Raw genomic sequence first — 10,995 nt, forward strand, 5'->3', positions numbered from 1 at the left:
TAGACATGCACACACACGCACACATGCACACGCAGACACACATAAGACTACGATTAGTCATAACCATGATTGTAAAAGTATGGATTGAATATTGTTACGTTTATTTTTGAGACTGCAATAAAACCAATTGGATGAGTCTCATAATTTTTCATTAAAAGCTCATTGTTTTGTTATAACCACGAGAAGACATGAAATAAATTAATTGTTAAGATGTTTCATTTCTTTCCACATTACCCAGGCTCACTCAATCTAAATGTATTTCAACAATTAATATTCAAGAGAAAAAATTCTTCGTATCCTACAAGGGTTACAAATTCAAATTTTGTAAGATTTGACATATTTATAACTAACACATAAAATATTAATAATAATTATATTTCATGTGCGACTATAAAATTAATATAACAATATTAAATATTTAAAAATAATCAAATATAAATAATAATCATTATAATAACAATATTAATTACAATAATAAAAAATAATAAGAAAAAAATGAAAATTGGTAAAGTTTAACCATTCTTAAAAAAATTAAGAATATAAGATAATATTGTAAATAAGAAAATGATTGGAAAGAGTTTAGACTAAAGTACGCAAATTAAAGTCCTTAAAGAAAAAAAATGTCAATATTAGATGATTAGATTATCATATTGATAACAAGTTATAAAATAAAATTGATAATAAAAAGATAAAAAGAAAGAAGACAACAACGTGTAAGAGATATTTGACACTATTTTTTATATCTTATTTCTTAAAGAAAAAACTATATTCATAACTCCAAAGATATTACAAATAGTTAATACAAATAACTAAATGAATCGTACCAGTGTAAATCAGTTATAACAACCCATTAAAAAATAATTTATTTATAATAATTATAAAATTAAATTAAGAAAAATATGCATAAAAGACGTATTGTGTCAAATCATACAATTTTTAATATTTTTTAATTAATATGATTTAACAAAAAAATGATGTTTATTTATTTACACGCGTAAGTTTTGTAAAGATGTTTCATGCTAAATATCATTATTATTTTTAAAATTATTATATCATATAGTTAAATAAATTTTGGTATCCGCTAATATTTGTTATCTTATATTAAGTTATTTTAGCTTTCCAACTAATTTTGAAAAAAAAAGAATTTAAAAGCGGTATTAAATCAACTTCCAAGTATTCAAATGATTTTCTTTTAAATATATAAATTTGTATTTCAATCCAATTACTTAAATTTGGATATATAAAAAAGTATTCTATTTTTTTTTTCAAAATGTGAATTTAAACTTACTTTCAATCTATATTATTTGGATTTATATGATTGATCTACTAATAGAAAAGATCCAATTTTAAGATTTTTTTTTTGCATCACTACCTCAAACATTGATAAAGTGTGAGAAGTGCATTGTATTTTTGTTTGGTTTAATAATAGTGATGAGTGAAGTTGATTATTGATATGATGAAGCAGTTGGAATATGAACTTTCCATGCTATTTGTGTGTGCAAATACAGAAATGTAAAATCAAAAGCAGTTGTAAAAGTTGGCTAAAAAGTAAGAGAACAACCAAAAGCAAAAGGTGTAGCAGTTAAAAATATTGACCTTTTACATGTTGAGATTTTTAAAAACAAATTGAGATTTTTATGGACAACATAATAAAAGTTTGAAGACAATAGTAATTTTGAATTAATAAACAAAACCAATAATATTAAGATATTTTGAATTATTTATATAAAATCAATATTCTTCAATCAGATGAAAGAATGACCCAATAATTTTCCATGGAAATGATAATTTCATTTTTCTCAATTTAAAAATTTTGTATACCTGTATTTATATTATATTCTTGTATAAATAATAGTTTATTTTGTGTATTGCTGTTGGAAAATTTTCTTCTAGATGTCCATGTCTTTTGAAAGTGGAATTGTCTTTATATACATAATTTAACCTAACTTTTATTATTATTGTCCTTTTGAGAAGTCGCGCACTAAGAAGGACTTGCAACCTATGGTTCAACAACTCCCTTAATAAATTAAATACGAGTTTAATTAAATTTTTGAATTAAATATATTTTTATTTTGATATATATTTTGATAGATTTTTATTTTTAAATTTAAAAATGAATAAATATATTTTTTTAAATTAATTTTATTAAATTTTGTTGACGAATTAAATTTTTTTTATGTTAGTATTTGAAACTGTTTGATATATTCTCAATTCAAATATTAATTTAAAAATATATTTGACACTTAAAAATTAACTTAATCTAATTAAATTAAAAGAAATAGATTTTTTTTAAGTTTTAGAGATAAATTCTGATTTTAAGTAAATATTGAAGAAATAAAAATATATTTAACCTAAATTTTAAATATTTATAATTTTTGGTATTTTTAAGTATGATTTTATTAAGTTTCAAAAAAAAATTATTTGAATATATAAATAAAAAAATTTATGATAGATTAAAGTAGACCTAATATTTATTTTGTAGACTGTTCCATGCGTGTTTGAGATGTGTTTCCACCAACAACGTGAGACCTAAACCAAACAGCGTACAATGGACGCTGATTATTTTTCACGTCAAAACAAAAGTTATGTTAATATTGGAATTTCTTAACCCTTTTGCCATTGTTTCTCAAAATTCATTAAATTCAAAACCTATCATTAACGACATCTAGAATGTGAAGAATGGTTCAGCCAAAAAGAAGTCATTAATTGTCAAAACCACTCATTATTTATCTTACTAAATGCATTATTTCTGGTTTTCATCTTATCAAATTTAATCAAACATTTCTTTTACGTAAAATAATAATAAATATAAATTCTCAACCTTAAATATATGTAATATATGTTAAATTAAATTTTAAATCCATAGTATAATTAAGTATTTTGAATCGATTCTCTAATTCTTTTTCCCTATGAGATACTTAGAAATTTGTATAAGTATTTGTGACTACCAACACAATAAGTGGTTTTTTTATTACTTTAATATTATTTATATAATTACAAAATCACTTACACTACTCCTTAATATATGATGGCAATGAAATAAGATGACAAGATAATATTATATTTACGTTATTTAATTAATTAAAAAAAAATTTGTATCGAAATTTAAATAAAATTATACAAAGTTATAAAAGATATAAAACTTTTATTAAGTTTATAATCTAAAAATATTAAAATGTTAATATATTTTTTTTTGTGAAGATTCAGTGTTTATCTGTTGTTAAGATTGTAAACTATTATCTTACAATTAATTAAAATTTTATACTTTAAGAATATGTAATTTTACCAGAAGGAATAAAAAAACTAATTAGGGTAGTTTAAATAAACACACAATTGTATTTTATTTTACTCCTCATTTGTTAATTTTATTATTTAAAAATATTAAATACTTTAAAAAACTTAAGGCGTTTAATACATCTATATACATATGTTTAATATTTTCTTCGTATAAATTTATTTATTGCCTTTTCGTTTTATTGTTTGTTTAATAGAAAAATATTAAAGGCTATATTAAAAACGTGAAGACTTTAATATTTAAATATTTCTTAGTTAATGCTCTTTAATATCTTATTTAATTAATCTTTAATTTCTGGTTACCAACTTGACAAATGGGTCTTGTAGATGTAATTTTTTTTCTACAATCAATTGGTAGAAACAAAATCTTTTATGGTAATTATTATTCAGGTAAAGCCATAACTCGTAATTAAGAAAAACGTAAAAGGTTAAATATTTAGATAGAAAACAATAATTACACCTATTTTATTTATATTAGTCAATGTAAATCACACCAAACACTCTTAAAATTTTGCAGAATTATATGGTTATTTTATATTATCTGAACTGGTTACAATATATGAATTTGGTTACTCAAGGAAAAAGAATGTAATTTAGAATATGAGTTAAAATTTTAAGTGTAAACCCAATTTCTACATTAAATAAATATAAGAAAAGAAAACATTATATATAAAGATGAAAACTTATTTATTTATTATTTTAAAATTTTGGATAGAGAATCATACTGACTTCAAATTTTAATAACATTGTATCTCTCCAATAACCTTCTACTCGATAAAGTCAATTTAATCTTTCCAAAATAAGTAATAAATCAAATATATAGTTTATTATAACAGTTGATTTTATATTATAATCAATGGTTATTAATATAGTTTATGGTCAGTCAATTAAAAAATATTATCGTTGAAATAAAGAATTTATACAAATTTGACGAAATATAGTCAATTATTTATGGTTTGTTATTATTGCAGTGTCCTTTGTTTTTGTTTTCATACACACTTATCACACTTCTCTTCTCTCCTCACATTGCTCTGTTGTGAAGATCTTCTGGGTTCTTCTGAATTATTGTCTTCTTGTGAAGAACAAGTCCATGCTTTTACCTAACCAACGACAACCATAGAATGAATGAAAACATAGTTTATGTTTAAAGGTTCTGCTTCTGTTATGTGTCTGTGTTTATGTTGTGTACTTATTATGTTTCTTTGATGGATCTGTTGTCACAAGGAGAAAAAAATTGTTTGTGTGATTCATGTGCTTCTTATTAATTTATTCTTGCTGTGTGTGGTTTTGTTTTCTTCATTCCTAGAGATAGGAATTGGCTGTGAAAAACAAGAACTTTTTCCAAGGAATCTTCGGTTGCCATGTTTCATCGTTGGAGCAGTTCCCCTCAGCAAGACCAAGAAAGCAGCGAGCTTCATGCTGAATCAAAGGTGTGTTGCTTTTTGTTTCGTGATGTTATGTTTTGTTTTGGAGAAGTTTAGGTTGGTTGAATCTCGTGTTCCAGAGGTTCATACACGAAGAGACTTTAGGGATCACAGACAACCCTGTGTTTCTGGTGTTTTGTTGAGTAAGAATGTTGTTGCTGATTATGCATGTTCAAAATTCTGCAAGCAGATCAAGGAGCTGAAGGGTGCAATTGGACCCTTATCAGGTCACGGTTTGGTATATTGCACTGATGCATGTTTGAAGAGATATTTGGAAGCTCGAAACTGGAATGTAGACAAGTCCAAGAAGATGTTGGGGGAGACTCTGAAGTGGAGATCAACATATAAACCAGAGGAAATTCGCTGGGTAAGTTCTGGCTTAGCTTCTACTTTCCAAATTTGAGTGGAATCCAATATTGGTTAGTGAATTAACAAATAATCATTCTGGTTTTTCAAATTTGAAAAGGAAAAGAGCCCTTAATTTAGTGCTTAGGATCTGAAAACTTTGACAAATTTTAAGAGTCTGAAATATATATATCTTTTTTTTTAAGTTAGGGAGACCGAAATTGGATTCATCTGAAATCTGAAGAACTAAAAACATAATAAAGTCTTTTGGGATATTTTGGTATATAGATGTGATCTAAATGCCTTATGGTAATGTTATTTGTCAGCAAGAGGTTGCAATGGAAGGGGAGACTGGGAAATTGTATAGAGCAAGCTTTCGTGATAGACAAGGAAGAACTGTTCTTATTCTGAGACCAGGAATGCAGGTATAATGGTTTGGATGTGGAGATATTTAGTTAATCGGTTTCAGGTTAAACTATTCACTTTGTTCCTATAATTATCATTTACTAGAAAAACACCAACTTCAAAAACAACTACAAATTTGAGGGTGATAAAAAAATCTATTCAGAGACTAAAACTCAGAATGATATGATACTTATAGGAACCAATTGAACAGTTTTGACCTTAGTTAAGCTATTATTTCTCAGAGCTTGGTGTCTGTAGAATCTGAAACTTTTTATGTGTTGCGTGTAGAACACTACTTCAATGGAGAATCAGATGCGGCATTTTGTGTATATGTTGGAAAACGCCTTGCTTGACCTTCCACCGGGTCAAGAACAAATGGCATGGTTGATAGACTTCACTGGGTGGTCAATAACCAACAATGTGCCCTTGAAATCAGCCAGAGAGACCATCAACATTTTGCAGAATCATTACCCTGAGAGACTTGCCATAGCATTTCTTTACAACCCCCCTCGAGTTTTTGAAGCCTTTTGGAAGGTTTGTGACTTTGTTTTTAGTCATGTCATTACTTTAGTGCGGTTGGCAATAATACTGATTCCATTAATGTTATGCTTCTATTGATGCAGATAGTTAAGTACTTCTTGGATAGCAAGACATTTCAGAAGGTGAAGTTTGTGTACCCAAAGAACAAAGATAGTGTGGAGCTCATGAAGTCCTACTTTGATGAGGAAAACCTTCCCAAAGAACTAGGTGGAAAAAGCACAATGCGTTATAACCACGAGGAGTTCTCCAGATTAATGGTTCAGGATGACTTGAAATGTGCAGCATTTTGGGGGCCTGATGAGAAGCTCTCAAACCACATTGCTAATGGGCATTCTGCTGCAGTTTTTAATGAAACTTCACCTGACGTATGTTAAGCTCAATTTAGATTACCATCTGGGATGGTGAATGTCCATTGGGAGAAGCATGCTCTTTGTTTAATTTTGGATTATGAGTAATTTTTGAAGGGTTGGTAGGGTAATCCAACCATACACATAGTTTTAGTGCAGAAGATATGAATACTATTCATTATACAGTCATCAGCTCAGGAAAATTAGGACTAAGGTGTATCCCCAGTTTAGTTAATTACTGATAAGAGGGATTTAGAGTATATCTAGAAGTTATTTACTGCATAACAGTTCCATGTGATATGATATGATAAACTTGTTCCTAATCTAGCAGATGTATATCTCAAGCAGAGGGACTTTTGATAACCTGACAATGAAAATACTGTTGTTCAAAAGAACTAACTATTCAACTACACAAATTTCAAACATCATCCATTTACTGCTACACAATTTTCTGACCATTTACATGAAAACGCTTGTGCCACCAACAGCCTATATGAACTACCAAACAATCACACGATGGATGTCATTTGATGGTGGTGACAAAATTTGAGCATCTATGCCCTCCTTTGAAACAAGAACATTCTGTTTAAAGGCTTATGAAAGGGGAATGAGTGTACAAAAAAGGGGGGGAAATATCACTGATAGTTTCTTGCCTTTGACCTAAAGAGCATAGATATTCAAACTCATTAGGGGTCATATGAACCTCCTTTTAAAATTACGAGTAGTTGTTTGGTATGAGCGTACTAACAAGCTAACCCCTATTCCAACTCCTACACAGATGCCAAGTCCAATTCCAACACCAACACGTACCCCAGCATTGAACCATGATAGTTCACCATCTTCACCGTCTGCATACGCTGTTCTTTGCCAATACATGCTGTTGTAATCCTCTTCTTGTTCCGTTTTGAAGCTTCTTCTGTAGTCAACATGCTATAAAGCAAAAACAAGGGGAGGTTATCACTAGCTATGAATTTGGATGCAATATCAGGACAAATTAAGGGGTAAATAACTCACATGTAACAAGTATAATGTTTTACATGATCAAAAGATCTGTTCAAATGGAATTCTTACAACATTCAAAGAAAATCAAGGCATGGATCAATGCATGCATAGTAAATGTTGCGAAGATGAAACCATAATGAAAAACCAAGCTCTAAATGCAGATGCTCAGAATTAACGTGGTTGTGTCATAAAAGAAAGGGAAGGCTGAATGTTCCGGTGTAATTTGACAAGTCTTTTTCTCAATCCAATTTAGAAGTTTACACCATGTAGATGTGTACTGCTTTTGAGTTTAGGCAAGAATATAAGCTAAAAAAGAAAAGTTACTGTTAAAAAACATCAATCTTTTGGTTAAAATAATCTTTTTGTTGTCTCATCTTCTATTTATTTAATTGGTATTATGGTGTTTTACATATGAGAGATTAAATTAGATAAAGTTTGATACAAGCAAAAGAGAGAACTAGAGACATAACATGTGCAAATCATGTCAAGCATCTATCCACTAGGCGGCATTTGACAAAATCATTTAATGGTTATGTTGAAACGTGAATATACTTTTCTTATACAATCAGAGGTATAAATATGAATGAGATTAATTCTGTTCTGTACATTAGTATTCCCATAAATGTTATAGCTAAAAACGGAAAGAAGACAATATAACATATTCTAGTTATTAACTGCATAATTCAGATCACATTGATTCTTATAGATTTCAAGAGATCAAGTTCCTTGATCATGATTGCTTTCCTTAATTACCAACCATAATTCTAGATCAGGATCCAACACATGGTCATTTAAAAATTAAATCTTTTGTCTCCTCGGAGTTTTGAGAATGAACCGTAAATATGTGACCATGATATCACATTTCATGTGTTCTTTTTCCAAATGAACAGCATACCAGTAACATTATCTTTAAGCACACATACAGAATTACATATATACAGAGTCCTTAGAAAGACTCTGTGGGACCTCACTAAGAATTGTCCTTAGGAAAGACTCTTTTTGTAATGCAAGGAACATCGGAGAATAAAAAACAGAAAAATAATGAAGTTTATCAGTTGTTCCCACAAATAATAAAAAATAGTTTATTTGTGACTTGTGGCTGCCCATATCCAGCAAAGTTAGTTTATTCATAGAACCTCATTTATGCGAAATTTTCTATATTATACAGAGATTGTGTCATTTATATGAAATCTTAATCCAAGAAAAACAAAGAATTCAAAACATGATGCCCAAAAATTTACAGTTCTTTTACCTGCAAATCATGTCCATGATCAGATACATCTTTGTGACTTTCAGTAGTTTCGTATTCTGGAATGGCATCCAAGGCAGATTTCCTGTTATGCTTCTTTCGGCAATTGAGTTGCAGTGTCTTGGTTAAGATTATAGGTGTTCCTGAGAAGCTGCCAGTGACATAAACCTCAATTTCAGGGCAAGGAAATTCAGTTACAGCAACATATTTTCCCTTGAAGAAGCCACAGCCAGGTGCCATTTCTGTTTGGCAACTCATACTCCATTTCTTGACACTAGTTTTTGATTCCCCAACAAAACCATTGGTATTAGACATCTCCAGAACCCCAGAGAGAATACAAAGCTCCTTATCATAAACCTCAAACTTCATGCTCCCAGTAAAACGTATACTATCTGTATTAACAAAGGTAGCTTCCTCAGATTTCTTATCCACTCTATCCCTTCTCAGAACTGAAGACTCTGCATCACAGTAAATGCTGCTCCTAACACCATTCACCTCCAGAAGGGTATCAGGACTGAGAGGAATATGATGGAGAGAGAGAAACTCCGGGGTGGATTCATCAACCTGAATTCTACTCACTCTCACATAAAACACTCTCAGATCGAACCAAGGTGAGGGTATCATCATGTTGAAAGGTTTATAAGGAGAGTATTCAATGATCTGAAGGTTTCTGTTACCAGCTTCTCCATTGCGTGACGATGAATCATAAGATCCTTCCATATCCACTCACTTCAAAAACCCTCTTGTGACTGAAAGCATCCTTGGAAATGGAAGAACCATCAAAGTCTACACCAGATTTCCAACTGAAACCTGCTTCACAATCAGCCAAATCCTTGGAGTCATCAGACAATTGAACCAACACGTGGTGAACAAAATATAACAAAAACCAAAACTGAAGCACACATACGGCAAAACATGGTATGAAGTTAAAATTCAAAGAGACATGAGTTAAAAATAAACAAAAATAGAAGGGAAGAAAAAGTTGAGAGTGAAGGTGGAAACTAAATCATTACTCTGAGTAGAAAAAAACAGCAAGTTTTGAGTTAGAACAAAAGAGGAAGAAAGAAGGTGATGAATATAGCAAATAACACAGACATCCCATCTTTGTTAGTAATAGCCAAATCCGTGTTAAGATCAGAAGGAGCATAACCACAAACAAATTCAAAATCCCTCTTTTTCCTCAGTTAAACTCTTACCACGAAAAATATTACATCCCAATCTCAAATCATGTCTAGCATCATCCTAAGCCACTAATGCTTTAGATGCAATCAAATTCTAAAACCAAAGTACCTGTCAGATCGTTTTCCACCTTTTCATACAAATCATCTATGTTCTGCCCCGTGGTTTTTGCATACTAATAGTAATAATACTAATCATAATAATAATAATAATAATAATATCTGGCAAGAGTTCTTTACAAGCATATGATGCAAACAGTGTCAGTATCTTAAGTTAATCAGAAATTATAATAAACTGTGATGTGCAGAAAATAAGGATATTATTTAAGATTATACTTTAATCCACATTTTTCTCGAGTTAATAAGAAATTATTGTTACAATATACAAACATGACATTTTGTGATAATACGGTGGAAAATAATATGATTGAGCTTTCAAAAACTCAATAAAATAAAGCTTATATAGATTTGAAGTTTACGACAAATGTATATATTTTTACTTTTTTAATATTCAATAGATAAAAAATAATAATAATTCAATTAAAGATAACTAAAGTTATCGTAAAGCTTTAACTCTAATTGAAATATGAATAATTATAATTGTTTATTAAAAATAGAAAAGTATTTGTTACATAAGTTTTTTTGAAAATATGAAAGGAGAGAAATAGGGTTGTGAGACGTGGTTCATCTTATCCGATAAAATCAGATAAATACGAAGAAAATAAAGATGTTGGTTGTCAAAAGGTGAAAGTGATATGATGTGATTGTTAGGCCAAGTCTTTAAACCTTAGTTTAACCTAATTAAATTTGGATCAATCTTTATTAAACTATGCTTCGATTATCAAATATTTAATACAAAATTAATATTTAAAATAAGTATTTTATTTTTATAAAAGAGACTTCCGGATTTTTTGTTCTGGAAATCTTTCAAAGTAAGTTTCTTTTTTTAAATTTTCAAACCATGACTGTTGGGACACTACTTCTGAATTTTTAGAAAAAGAATTAAGGGAGTTTTCAAAATGAGTTTTCTAAAACGAGTTGTTTAGAACAAAATTTTCAAACAACATCAATAATATCTTTCAAAATGAGTTTTTTTAGAATATATATTTTTCAAAGTCTCATATTTATCAAAAATAAGGTTAATTTAATATATATATATATATATATATATATATATATATATATATATATATATATATATTATCTTATAA

At 28.9% G+C, this 10,995-nt stretch overlaps 2 protein-coding genes across 4 annotated transcripts; one reads left to right on the forward strand and one right to left on the reverse strand.

The window, feature by feature from the left end:
- The first annotated feature begins 4,261 nt into the window (after positions 1-4,261).
- On the forward strand, positions 4,262-6,747 carry LOC108338358 (uncharacterized). Its single transcript, XM_017575183.2, has 6 exons — positions 4,262-4,444; positions 4,601-4,724; positions 4,909-5,085; positions 5,390-5,488; positions 5,757-6,002; positions 6,092-6,747. Exons 2-6 carry the CDS (start codon positions 4,656-4,658, stop codon positions 6,380-6,382), a joined length of 882 nt encoding a protein of 293 aa, XP_017430672.1. The 5' UTR covers positions 4,262-4,444; positions 4,601-4,655; the 3' UTR covers positions 6,383-6,747.
- LOC108338357 (uncharacterized protein At1g01500) lies at positions 6,716-10,024 on the reverse strand. Of its 3 annotated transcripts, none has more exons than XM_017575182.2 (3): positions 9,897-10,024; positions 8,610-9,416; positions 6,716-7,285 (listed from the first exon to the last, which is right to left on the reverse strand). In XM_017575182.2, the coding sequence occupies exons 2-3, from the start codon at positions 9,324-9,326 to the stop codon at positions 7,049-7,051; spliced, it is 954 nt and encodes a 317-aa protein (XP_017430671.1). In that variant the 5' UTR covers positions 9,327-9,416; positions 9,897-10,024; the 3' UTR covers positions 6,716-7,048. The 3 variants fall into 3 exon arrangements, with proteins under 3 accessions (XP_017430671.1, XP_017430670.1, XP_017430669.1); XM_017575181.2 differs by having other exon boundaries at positions 9,803-9,898; XM_017575180.2 differs by lacking the exon at positions 9,897-10,024 and adding an exon at positions 9,620-9,768.
- Between the last annotated feature and the right edge of the window lie 971 nt (positions 10,025-10,995).

The sequence above is a fragment of the Vigna angularis genome, chromosome 7 (assembly GCF_016808095.1).
Source record: "Vigna angularis cultivar LongXiaoDou No.4 chromosome 7, ASM1680809v1, whole genome shotgun sequence".
NCBI lineage: Eukaryota > Viridiplantae > Streptophyta > Magnoliopsida > Fabales > Fabaceae > Vigna > Vigna angularis.